This window comes from Python bivittatus, unplaced genomic scaffold (genome assembly GCF_059951505.1).
Source record: "Python bivittatus isolate LINGU-HERP-01145 unplaced genomic scaffold, Pbiv_v1 ctg000850_np1212, whole genome shotgun sequence".
NCBI classification, from domain to species: domain Eukaryota; kingdom Metazoa; phylum Chordata; class Lepidosauria; order Squamata; family Pythonidae; genus Python; species Python bivittatus.
The window spans coordinates 13948673-13962424 of record NW_028277112.1 but is presented as its reverse complement, the minus strand read 5'-3'; the positions used below and the strand labels follow the sequence as shown (position 1 = coordinate 13962424).

Below are 13752 nucleotides of genomic sequence, written 5' to 3'. Positions count from 1 at the left end.
GCAATTTATTTTATTATCTTGTGTTGATGCCAAGCTGCCCATAACTTAAGTACAGAGAGAGGGTAGAGCATGTATAAAATGAGTAACAATTTCAAAAGTCTCTGGATGCCAGGATTATTTAAATACGAAATTAGGCTACTGTTATTCTGGGTCTCTTTTGACTTGCGTGCAAAATAACAAACTCTTTTACTTGTATTTAGTCAATGTTTAAATCTACATTAACACTTATTGTATCTTGATAACTTTTGGAGATCACATAACCCACCTGGGCCTACCATAGCTGATTGGAATTCTGTTATTTGATACATTACTTCTTGTAATACGTCTATTAATGAACATCCTTCCCCACCCCTTGGTAACTGGTGAAGATGGAAACTCCAGTTGGGTCCCTAATGCCATTTGTCCAAGCAGTACCAATGCTATTTCCTTTTGGAAATGAGCAGCTGCATTAATCATTCTGTATCATGCATTATTAGAAAATAAAGACAACAGCTCCCAGCACCAACTGAAATTGATACTGCTGAATAGGTAACAAGAAATATAGATCAAATTGATAGGCAGCAAACTGTTAATGATAATACCGAAGACAGCAACTTTATAGTGTTTGAGCTGCCCTTACTTAAAAAAAAAAAAATTAGAGTAAGAACAAAATGGTATGATACAGATCAGTCACTTTCCTGCTCACTGATTTTATCTTTCCCCAAAACTATTGTTAATAATTTTATTAAGCTTTAAAACATCACAGCTAACATTTCATTAAAAGCTGTTATAAATATAGTATATTCATAAGCTAAATATCTCTCTAATTTTATATTATTCAATAAAAGAAGAAGAAACATAACATTATGTAAAACTACATTGCGAAAACAAAAAGATAAAAACCCTACGCTAAATTGCCTAAGGAGGGAAAAATAGAGAAAAATAGGTTTAAATCAAAACAAACAAAAAGTAAGAGGGAAAACCATTAAAAAAGCTAAACAAAACTGAAAACAAACCTAAATTATATATAACTCTAAATATTAAAAAGAATATTACATACATAAAAAGAAAAATACATCAGGCTATTAAAGTGATACAACTTTTTTCAACTTCATCTTGAGATTCAGTTTTTCAACAGTGAATTAAAGTTAGGCAAATACAGGATCATACTGACCATCTTGTGTCTCTCAGCACAAAGCTGAGAATTTATTCTCTGACATACAGCAGATTTTTCAATGACCCTTATTGATGCTTTAGATAAAAAGTTACTCATAAATGCATACAGGGTATGTTTTCCAAAAAAAATTGTAACAGTTGTAAATAAACGATGACAGCTGAGCATTTTGTTTGCTAAAATTTATAAAGAACACTTCCATTAGCTTTGGATGTTTTTACAATAGTGAATTACAATATACCAGGAATGGTAAACTTTTATATTTTCAGAACTATCCTTTCTGAGATCAACAATTTGGAAAATGTGGAAAAGCAGATTTTATAATAAAGGTGGTATCACTATGTATTTAAGAGTTTCAACCATGTGGAATGTATGTAAAAACATACAAAAGGAGATGTAACGTTAAAGTGGTGAGTAGCCTTACATTTTGCACACCTTTGGCAGTGCTGGAAAATCCAGTTAAAATTGTTTTGCAAGTTTAATATGGCTAACTCTTGCCCATTTCTGAAGTAAGTCTAAGTAGAATTGCCATCATTCAAGGAAACCACCTTTTTTCAGGTCTAGTGAATGGTCACCTGAGCTGAAACAAGATATTCTCAAACACAAACATAAATATGTGCCATCATTTCCTTTTCTTTTAAGCTATTGCGACAAAGCAAAAGTGTTGGGCCTTTTGTCTAGAGTCAAGATGTCCCTATTACTGAAAAAAAAAATTAATCTGTACCTTCTTGCCGTGTCACGCTGCAGTGTTGGTAAGAGCAAGAACAAGTAATAAACCTGCCACAGAATTATAGCAAAAGGGAACCCTGGTCCAGTTTCCCTGGCAAGTGGCATGTATTCCCTCTCCTGTAACATATTAAGAATGAGATCAGTGTGACTTTCCTTGCCCTCAACAATATCAGTATTTTGCCAGATCTGATTGACTGTCATGTCATAGTTAAGTTTACTAGGTGTGCTAAATCAGCCACAAAAAGAGAACAGTGTGACCATAAGCACCTGACTCTTAAACACAGAAAAGTTAGTTTCAGGGAATGCAGATCATATGAAATCTATGAGATTGCCAACCAAATAATAAAAGAAGCATATTTAAATAGACTCATTTTTTTTCAGTCATAAGGTGTTTATTTTGTGTCTGCATTGTGAAGTAATGGTAATCTCATAAAGTTCATTGAAAGTGAGTAATTCAGGAAATAATAGACATTTTCTAGAGGGACATAAAAGATAGCTATGCTAATCATGAGAAAAAATAACTCAAAATAAATATTGAGACAATATATTTTATTAAATAGTTGCAAGCCTTCACATTCCCAAAAACAGAAGTTTTTTACCCCTTCCTATCCATTGTTCCTTTTTTAAATTTTTACCTGTCTTGTGTAATGTAAGTTCTTCATAGGAAAACTGTCAGTTAACCTTAACAAAATTATTGACTCTAGATTCTTTTTTTTCTTCTTAGAGCATGTTATTTCATTGAGTACTGTATAACAAAGAGTTGGGAAGATGCTCAAAGAAAGAGTTGGAATATGCCTATCGGTTACACTATCTTGAAGCTTCCAAGCCTTATGTGATCAGATCAAATTTATTTTTTATTCATAGATGCAAACATATTTATGCAGCCTGGAATGAATTTTGAACTAACTGCAGGTTCAAATAATACTTATGCATGAAGCATCTTGTTATTATTGCATAAGGGGGAATTTAAATTAAAGTATTAATGTGGTAGCATAAACTGTCATTTAAAACACATATTTTGGAATAGTTTATTTGGCATTTTCAAGGATGCTGAGATAAGGGGTGGGTTTGTATGTGTGAGAAACAAGGAAGTTTATTTCCATTGATGATGATCCTTCATTTAAAGTTGAAGCTTAGGCTGCCCTTCAAAAACACAGTCCTGTTGATCACTTTAGAGTGAATCTGTATCCATTACAATCATACTAATTTTTTGTTTGCCCAGGTGTGCTTAAAATAAGTAAATAATATGTTTTTCAGTTGTAAGTATTTAAATAGTGCCTTATGGTAGCCTAGATTTCTACATTCTGCCTTTCATATTTCCACTTGCTTTTTTTAAAAAATGGATATCACATATACTTAATGGCAGTTTCTCAGAAAATAAAATATGAGGTGGCAATGTTCCATCTGCTTTCTTCTTATGTAATGGTTAAAAAGTTTAAAAATTAAATGTAAAGTTTAAGTTAAAAATTTAAAGAGCACTCTCATCAAAATGCCTAACCTTTAACCAACCACAGTATTGTTTTATCTTTTTGTGTTGCTGATCTGACTAAATAATCTTTGAACAGTATCAATAACTGATTACACTGTGAGTTTTTAAAGATTGATCAAACCTTCAGAAACTAACCTATGAATAAAAATAGGAAAAAACATTTTTGTTAGATGGTGCATGTGTCACTGCAAAGCAACGCATAGGCAAGTATCATCTTAAGAGTTGTTCTTCCCTATGTGAGAGAGGAGGAACGATTCCTCCCAAATGTTGTGAAGGAGTGACGTATTCAAAAATAATTGATTAATTGGAAGTTATCAAATAAAGTCAAATCATCTAATCGATAGCTATTACAACCTTAATTAAAACAAAGTATGAGGAAAACATGTTTGCTTTTATTCTTTCATCTGTAATAATCTAAAATGAACAAATAAACAGTTGAATTTATATTACGTAAGAACTGGAATTTGGAAGTGCAATTCAATTCTTAAGATTCCAGCTATACTTCCCTTCCAAGCCCAGCAACAGACCCAAGTTACTTTTGTTTATAGTTGAATATGTATCAAAAAAATAAATTGCAAAAGTATATTTCTGAGTAAGACTGTACATTTTGAATATTTTTTGGTTATCACGAGACCCCTTGGAAAAAATACTGATAGGTCACTAGTATTCATATGGACAGTACTGAAAAACTTTCTTATATGGATGGTTAAAGCTTTGGAACTTTTTTCTGCACAGCTGTAAAGAGGGACACCTGAACTTTATTTCTCCAAAACAGAACAAGCTTCTTAGTTGAATGTAAGGAGATGAAAATGATTATATTATTAGTGGTAATAGATTACTATTATTTGGCTTCTTGTATAAGAAACAAAAATAAGAAATGGTATTAGTTTCTTTGTCTTGAATTAATTGAGTGGCATTCTGTAGAAACAGAACTACAGTTAAGCCTTGGTTTAATGGAGCTTGATTTTCTAGACTTCAGATACAATGGACAAATATTTTATTTGGACTTCATTCCTATATTTGCCCTTTAAATTGAGGTTTTCCTGCAAATGATGCCTTTTAAGTCAATTACATGGTAATAAAGATGAAGAAATTTAACACAAATGATATAAATTTTATTTTAACAGATATTCAGATTTAACAGACATCCCTCCCCCGAATGTTCTGTTAAACTGAGGTTTTACTGTGCCATATTTAGCAGAGTGGTTAAGGTAGGCAGGATTTGAGATATGAAATTTCTGTTTTCTTCCATGTTTTGTGCATTAAGGGTGGAACTAACTAGTTTATTTTTGAGAATGGAAATGGTTTCCAACACCAGTGTAGATGGATGTATAATCTTCTCTTGTTCCATGTCTGTGCCTTCCCCATATCTTCAAAATCCCCCAATCTTCTGAAACAGGAAACTGCACAGTTATGAATAGTAAAGGAAGTCTCATTGCTTCCCTCATATGTTATAGGTTTCCATTAATTTATTCCAGGATATCTAAGGATAAATAATCTTTTTCTTGGTTCCAGCTTTTCCTTATTGTAACTTGGAATTTTGAGCTGTACATGATTCCACTGGTCTTGTTGCTGCTGTTGGTGTGGAATTACTTCTTGATCGTATCAGGAAAGGATAATTGGCCACACGATACCGTAAGTCTTTTTAAGTACATCTGTATTTGTTAACAAAAAATCTTGGGAGCAGAGTCTTTTTTTCAAGGTCTTATCCCAGTGCCTGAAGGTGTAGGGGTCTGGATAAGGAGGCTTCAGCTCGAACTAACAAGACTGAGGCTTGGCAATTTGGGGGTCATCCTGGATTCTCAGCTTCTGCTTGAAGAGCAAGTAGCATCTGTAGTCAGGAGGGCTTTTGCACAAATTCATCTTGTGCACCAATTGCAACTGTTCCTGAACTAGGAGGCCCTTCTTATGACCACTCATGCCTTGGTTATCTCAACTGTAATGCATTACTCTACATGGGGCTGGACTTGAAGACCTTTTGGATGCTTCACCAATGCAGAATGTAGTAGTATGTTCAGTTATAGAAATGCCACAGTATGCCCATGTAATACCACTGCTTTGTGAACTGCACTCATTCTTGATAGGTTTCCAGGTATAACTTAAACCTCTATATGTTGTAAAGCTTAGATATTTGAAGAACTGTCTCTTTCCCATTGTTTCTACCTATCCTGTAAGATTTGATAGAATCAGCATGCTCTGTGTTTCATCCATTAAACAATGTCATCTGATGGGATGCAAGAAACATGGCTTCTCTATTGTGTGCTTGCCCTCTGGAACAACATACCCTCAGAGTACTACCCCAGCCCCGCTCTCCTTTCAAGGTATGGTGGGTTATGGGCACCCTTTAGGAGGAGTTTTTGTCTGTTCTACCAGGATGACCAGCTTCCTTTTTTGTTGCCTGATACTGTTCTTTTCCTTTGGTTTTCATTTTGTATGCTGCCCAGAGTCATCAAGAAGTAGAATATATTTAGATATGTGAATTATAATATAAATAAACATTTGGAAGCTGTCTTTTCAGATATACTTTAGGAGAAGGCCTTTGGGGCTTGTGCAGTTCTCCTTTTTGTCTTATGGTGAACATGGTAATAGAGGATGTCCAACAGGGAGAGCCTGAGGATTTGAATGTGGAAACTTTCAGAAATAACCAGAAACATGTTTTTAACATCCCTGAGAAACTCCAAAAATACTTTATACTGATGTGGTGAACATTGTAACAAATAATATCTTCATATCTATCTACCTTTAGCACTTCTTAGAAGGAAACAGAGGTAGTACTGTACTTGAGTAAGATGATATAGAATCTGGCTACCTAGCTGACTTCATAGACATGAATTGGACCACTACAACTTAGATTGTATTATTACTTTCTTACAAATAGAAAAGAGGAACCAAAATGATGGCTCCAGATGATGAAAGTCATAATTTTATGAGTTAAACTGCATTTTACATTTTATGAATGAGGAACACTGTTGTGGTTCTTAGTGTTTGTCCCACATTATTGCAAGGTCTGCTTGTTTTCGCAGTGTGCTTGCTTGGTCCATATACTGAAACTATAAATATATGATGCAACAAAGGGTTCTGTTATTAGCCTGCTTGTCACAGAGTCTGATGCTGATCAGGGCTGAGAAGGAATGACTAGTCAAAGCTCAGCAAGCTGTCTTTCATGCCTAAGGGAGGACTGTAACCTAAGTCTTCTCACTGTTAATCCAGCACCTAAACTACTACACCACGCTGATTCTCATAGAGGAGAAACATAGAAATGATCAGACATTCAATAAATCCTCAGTAGAAAGAGTCACCCTCTGGGGGAGATGGGCGGCATATAAATTTAAGAAATAAAATAATAAATAAAAAGTACTTAAGATAGCTAAAAATACATCTCAGTGTATGCAGAGTATTCTCCTTGCCTTCAGTGAAGTGCTGCAGAGGTTAGAGTTTTAGAACTGTTTTAAATATAGAGGACTACTGCCCTTTGAACAACTAGACAAAAGACCACAGCGTTCTTTTCCTTATTTCCCTTCTTATTTTGCCTCTAGGAGCAGTTCGGAAAAGTTCATTTTTTTCACACCTGGCTTTCTCTGGTGTATTGTAGAGAAGCACCTCAGTAGATGCAGAGTACTTTTCCTCCCAAGTGCGCACACTTGCCTTTTCACAAACTTAGAACAGGAAAAGTTTACTTCCAAGCACACGCTCATCATCAGGTTTTCAGCACAAGCACAGGTCTACTAGCCTTTTCCTTCCTCTACAAAAAAAACCCTGCTGCTATTTTCGTTCTCCCAAGTTGCCTAGTTTTGTTTCCACAACTTGCCTAGTGGCAGCAAACAACCCACATAGCAAAAGAAACTTTTGTTTTGTATTGTCTTCATCTGATAGTTTCTCAATAAATCATGAGAGCATGCAAAGCTTACCTCTGTTTCTTTTATCTGTTCAAATTGATGGATGATAGCCATTTAATTTATTAATCAATGGCTAATTAGCAAGGGATGTTACATAGAACCTCCATGTTTAGAGACAGTGTACCACAGAATACCCAGAGCATTAGTACAAAAAGAGATTATCTTTCAGTATATATTTGATTATTGTGAGAATATAGGAGTAGGAAACAGGATGCAAGGCTAGGTGGTATGTTGTTTTTTCAGGGCTGTTATAGTCTTAATCCCCCTTAACAAACTAATAACATTGAGGACAATTAAATGCAACATTTTGGAAAGCTTTTGCCAATAGAATACCTCTATTACTTAATAATCTTAGTTTCCCAATCAATTATAGTATGATATATTTCCAGAGAAGTAGCTTCTGGGACCTTGTGATTAAGGTAGGCAAATGGGGGGAGGGGTTTTGTGGGGAGGTTTGGCAGGAGGAATGTGAGTGGGGGATTCCAAACAACATAAATAGCAGAGAAAGTGTTGTGATCTTACAAGATATGTGCAATGCTTATCCTTCTGCCTGAAGAGAACCCAAACTAAACCTGCTAGAAGTTTGTGTCTGTTGGAAGACTTTAGGACAGAGTTTCTATACTATAGCCCACTAGGGAAAGTGAGAAGTTCCTGGATAGAACAGGCAAAGCTCCTCAGAGGGACAGAAAAAGGAAGTGAGTCCCACAGAATACAAAGCAGAAGGGAATTGAAAGCATGTGATCTGGAGAATAAAGAGGATCATGAGATACTCAGTGCTGATGGAGTTCAATGACTGCTATTGTACTCTCCCTCTAGTAGACAGCCCACAGCTATCTAGGCAAGCCTTGCCAACCTTGGCTTCACAGAACATAGTGGAAAACTCACAGGTCTCCATGATTCAAAGAAACCCAAGAGCTAGTTGATAGGAGAACAGGCACTTCATGGTGTTTGGTAATTGCGTGATGGTGGACAGTTCCTTGCTGAGAGGAACCAAGGCTTCAGAATCCTGGAAGTGAATAGGATAGCGCTGTCAAGATAGTACCACTGAGAAGGGTTTGTGTTTCTTGACCATGAGTTGTGCTTCTACACAAATTCTGGCAAGAGGGAAGCTACAAAGACTGGGGCGGATGTTTTTGGTACCTCACTAATTTCATCAGGGCACATTAAACCAGAATAAAAGGGAAGGGTGACAAAAACCCAGAACTGAATATACCTCCAAGGATTGGGGCCAACAATGCAAGAAATAAAGGGAGAAGCACGTAGGCAGAGCGGGATCATTGGCAGGAAACTACAGCAGTAAAGCCAGCAGGGGTACCACCACAATTTCAAATGTTTCTACAGCAATGCACACAATGTATGACAAACGAAGAGAATTTGGAACCCTAACACAGGAGGACAAATATGTGATAGGTGTCACAGAAACTTGGCGGGATGACACAGATGACACTTACTCAAAAAGAACAGGTCCAACAGAAGGGGAGGAGGTGTTGCATTAGACAAAAAAGCACATGCTTGCACAGAATTAATAAGTTAGAGCCTGGAAATCTTGTTGAGAATGTTTGATAAGGTAACTGGAATGTAGGGAGAAGGTGACTTACATTATCCTTGAATTTATGGTATCAAGGGGAGAAGAAACAGAGAAGAGTCAGACTTGTGCACTGAAGAGCAGATTTTAATGAACCCAGAGCCAATGGCTTGAAATACTGAAGCAGTAAAGGGTCAGGAGAGGATGGGAAATTCTTTGAAACAAGATTCTGAAGGTACAAGAACAAACAATACCTATTAGAATAAAAATGGGGGATGTGTGAAGAAAGCAGTATGGGTACAGACAGCTTGCTAAAATGCTGAAAAACAAAAGGGAAATGGTAGGAGGGGAACATAACCAAAAGAAGAATATAAGGCAGTCACCAGAAACTATAGGGATTATGTCAGAAAAGGTAAAGGCTAGAATGTGCAGAGGCTTGGAGAAATATCCCAAATAATAAAAAGGCCTTTTCTGGGTAGAGCAGAAGCAAAAGAAGAGGGAAAGAGACTGTAAATCTGTTGCAAGGAAAAAAAAGTAAATGGTTGATAGCAAGAAAGCAAAATATTTTAATTTGTGTTTTACATTTGTCTTCTCTCAGAAGAGAAGCAAAGTCTAGGAGGTGATCATTGGGTGCTGCAACCCAGGATATGTAAGGAGAAGGTAAAAGAACACTTAGCAGAACTTGCACTAAATAGGGGGCTGGGCTAGTTAACCTCTGAGGTCCTTTCTAAATCTGTGGTTCTATATAATCAGTGGCCTTATTAATCAAGTTCCTATGTGATTTTGACAGATAAACCCAGTTTTATTTCATTCTCTCCTTTACACATCCATTGCACCACTCTATAGCGTATTTTGAAGTCCCTGTTTATGCATTGTTCTCAATACTACATGTCAAATAGGTTGCTTGATTTACACACATTAATCCACACACCAGAAGTTATATTCCCTTAGAACAGTGGATAAAACCCTCTGATTCTCCAGAAGTCAGACTGCAAATCATATCATCCCCACCCAGCATAGCAGTTGTTAAGGATGTTGATGGGATTTATAGTTAAAGAGAGGCTGGAAGGCCATAGATTCTACCTCTAGCCATACAGCAAGAGGCTTACCTGAGTCCTGATATTTTGTTCATGACTGAGAGGTCAAATATTATGACCTTCACATTGTCCCTGGAAAAACACAAGATGCCTCACATAGCTGTAGAATTGTAAAAGATTTGGGCTAATCATGCAGAATTTTATTCACTAGCCTTTATGACAACCAGACAACCTCTTTATGTCATTATGAACTGAAGTACCAAGCTACCAAACAATCTTATGCTAAATTTATGGTGCTAATAAAATAAATAACATCTTTTCAAAGCTTTGTATAAGAAACATATTCTCTAAATCAAAGTTTCTACTGAAGTACTTAAATGTCATTTTACGATTTCACTTAATAAACTGCATGAGCTCTGTTAAAATTTACAGTTACCTTTAGATTAAAATTTCTTTTTAATCTAAAGGTAACTGTAAATATGAATTTTAGGTTTTAGAGTTGTTAGACACAAACTTCAAACAAATACTTAATGATCTGTATAAGGCTTCATTTAATTGCTATAGAATCTGGGCTCATTAAAAAGAGCTGATAGATAGATAGATAGATAGATAGATAGATAGATAGATAGATAGATAGATAATTACTATTTATTAAATGTAACACACACGTTTGTGTCTGTGTGTGTGTGTGTGTGTGTGTATACATATTCTCGCTTGCTGACTTACCAATAATTGACAGTTATGACAGTGCTGAAAAAAAAAACTTCACAGCCAATTTCTGACCATTTATGGCCTTTGTAGCATCCCTCAGTCACGTCTTAGCCATTACAATCAGTACGCTTTGTCCTATGCCTGACCTGTGCTTTTTTTCTTTTCCCCCCTAAAATCTCTCCTTTGTCTGACCCTTCCCCCCTTCACAGAGTAGAGAGATTGGAGAGGGATTTCAAAAGAGCAAGTTGTTTGCTTTTCTACACATTGAAAGCAATGCAGTCATGCTGGCAATGGAAAAGGGAAAGAAATCACTTGCTCCCTCCTTTTGCAGAGCAGAGAGATTGGAGAGGAAGAGATTTCAAGAGAGTACTGTAAGCTGTTTAAGTAGCATGCCCAGGGCTCCCAGCCCCAGGCTGCTGGCATGATCGCATTGCTTTTGATGTATAGAAAAGCAAACAGCTTACTCTCTTGCTATCCCTCTCCAATCTCTCTGTTCTTCAGGGGGGCGGGCAGGTGGCAGAGCCTACAGAAATCATTTCCTCCCCCCCCCACCTTGCAGTGAGGAGAGGTTGGAGAAGGGATTTCAAGAGAGCAACATAATCTGTTTGTGTAGTGTGCCTGTGGCTCCCAGCCCAGGTTGTGTGATCGCAATACTTTCGATGTGTACAAGATGGTAAGCAGGCACTTGAGCATTCCAAAGGGTAGGGGAGTGGTTAGGAGGTAAAAGTGGAAGGTGTGAAACTGAGTAGTCTTGTCTCTTAAAAGCCAGAAAGCACAGTCGCAGTCATGCGATTTCCCACTTAGTGACCACTTTGGTTAGCAGAGTTGCCGGTCACAATTAGGGTAATTAAGCGAGGACTACCTGTGTATAATTTGTAATGAATGAAATGCATTATTAGGCCCATGAAAGAACTACTTTCTCTTAGGTATTTGCTTAAAATTGTAGAATTAGTGCTTCCTGAATTACAGACCATAATTTAGGAAGCAGTTTGTTAGTATATAGCGAATTGAAACCTCGAAGAAGTGAGAAACCAATCTCCCCATCTCTTTTCTTTGGTTCTGTCTTTCTATTAAAATAATATGTGTGCTATTAGTGACAATAAAGGTAATACAATTATAAAAAAACTTTAGACCACAGTGTTTGCATTTTAAGGGTCCATTTTATTCTGTAGTTACTTGACCTATTTGTTTTCAAATTATTGCTGGCCATTCTTACTCTTGTAGATGTATCAGATGGCATAACATTTGAATAATTGATAAAAATATACAGCAGGATGAGCTTTCAGAAAATGCTTAGATTCCTTCCATAAAAATTGCTGTCTGTATCCCAGCTCTAAATGTAATAGTATTAATCAAACAAAGGAGAAGGCTGTGTGTCAGGTATCTGTAATACCTTTGAGCTTGCCTGTGTGCTGATCCCAGTGACACATATTTATCGTAAGGCTGGCTATGGATGGCTGTCACTTCTGTTAAATGATTTTTTTTTCAATTATAATATTTTAAAGTCTTCTGCATGAGAATTCTGTGCGCTGTGTTGTGAAAATGACCACATAGACTAATCAGTGTATTGTCATTGAGCGTGTTAACTGTGGGAATATTCAGCTTGACCTAAACTACTTTCTCATGACCTGCAGTCGTCTGAGTGGTTTTATACATTCTCTTCAAACTATGCACATTTAATCATTTTATTTTATAATTACACACAAGCACCGTAAATCAACTGATACGCAAACACATGTGGTTTGATTGTACAGAGACAAATGGGAAGAATGTAAATCAACTCCAGATTCTGCTTAAATGCCTTTAGTAGTCTAGAGTAGAGATGTTGATTTGGGATGCAGTTCTGTTCTTATTGTTGTTTCAAAGAACAGGAGAAAGAAGGGGAGAAAGGGAGGGAGGCATCAACTCTGCTTATGAGTTATGTTATCAGATGGCTAATCTATGTATTCGTTAGATGAAAATATTTTGATGCTTGATTGGAAGTTTGGGGGAGGATAGCAGTGTACAATCAGAACACTATAAAACAAATGTTTTTGTAAATACAGTGCAGTTCATGAACTACACTGTGCAATCTGTGACTAAACAGTAAACATAATAAAGAACTCATATATACTATATGGAGTCAACTTTCACATGCTCCTAATTGTCATCTGTATTCATATATTAAACATGGATCTACCCCTGAAATCAGGTCTTTAAGTATCTTCCCCTGTTATGTGGCATATACAGCTGTGACAAGTGACATTACAGAAGGTCATGTCACTTTTAACTGCTTGCATTAGAGCTTTCTGATTTCCCTGGTGCTTTCCTTTGTTTGATTAATACTATTAGATTGTGAGATAGGATGCAGACAGCAATTTTTTATGGAAGAAATCTAAATTTAAGCATTTTATGAAAGTTTATCCTGTTGTAAATTTTTACCAAATATTCAAATGTTATGTTACCTGACATATCCAAGACTAAGCATGGCCAACAATAATTAGAAAACAAATCTAAATAGACCAAGTAACTACGAAATAAAATAGACAGTTAACATGCAAATAGTGTGATTTAAAACTTCCACATGATTGTCACTTATAGCACACATACTATTTGAATAGAAAAATAGAACCAAAGAAAAGAGAAGGAGCTATTGGTTTCTCACATAATAGAATAGGTTTTAAATTACTGTGTATAATAGACTGCTTCCTAAAGTAAGATCTGTGATTCATGAAGCATTTCCAGATTCTGCCTTAGAGTTTACAGTAAAAAGCTAAATAGTTGATTCCTGTTCCAACACTAACACGAATAGAAGCTACATTAAAATCCATACCTTTGATATACCTGTGCAGCCTTTTGAATTTCCAAGAGTAAAGGGAAGTATTGTTAACAGTGGAAAAACATTGCTAGAATGAAAGTATTATTTTTAATTAATGTATCAGGACAAGTTTTTAACACAATTTGCTGCCAAAATGCACATGGTTTTGTTTTACCCACTAGCTTTTTCTGTGGTATGTTTAGGAGTATTGTCATGTTGGTAGCCCTTCTATCTGCAAAGCATTCTCAACATACCTTAAAATCAACCCACATTTTCCCTCATTTTGTCCTCACCATCTGCAATCAAAATACATTCAGTATAAGTAGTCCTTGTTTAGCAACTGCCTCCTACAGCAACTGTTCACAGTTAGATGGTGATAAAAAAGTAATTTTATAACCAATCCTTGCATTTATGA

The 13752-nt window shown here is 36.1% G+C and overlaps 1 protein-coding gene across 2 annotated transcripts in view; it reads left to right on the top strand.

The window, feature by feature from the left end:
- Positions 1 to 13752, top strand: part of MCTP1 (multiple C2 and transmembrane domain containing 1) — a 197444-nt gene that overhangs the window by 138367 nt on the left and 45325 nt on the right. Inside the window, exons 17-20 of one of the 2 annotated variants that reach the window (XM_088130050.1) lie at positions 4887 to 5006; positions 9078 to 9102; positions 12382 to 12397; positions 13396 to 13399. In XM_088130050.1, coding sequence (XP_087986176.1) covers positions 4887 to 5006; positions 9078 to 9102; positions 12382 to 12397; positions 13396 to 13399 — 165 coding nt within the window. The remainder of the gene's footprint in view (positions 1 to 4886; positions 5007 to 9077; positions 9103 to 12381; positions 12398 to 13395; positions 13400 to 13752) is intronic. The other variant, XM_007425963.4, reaches the window with a different exon arrangement.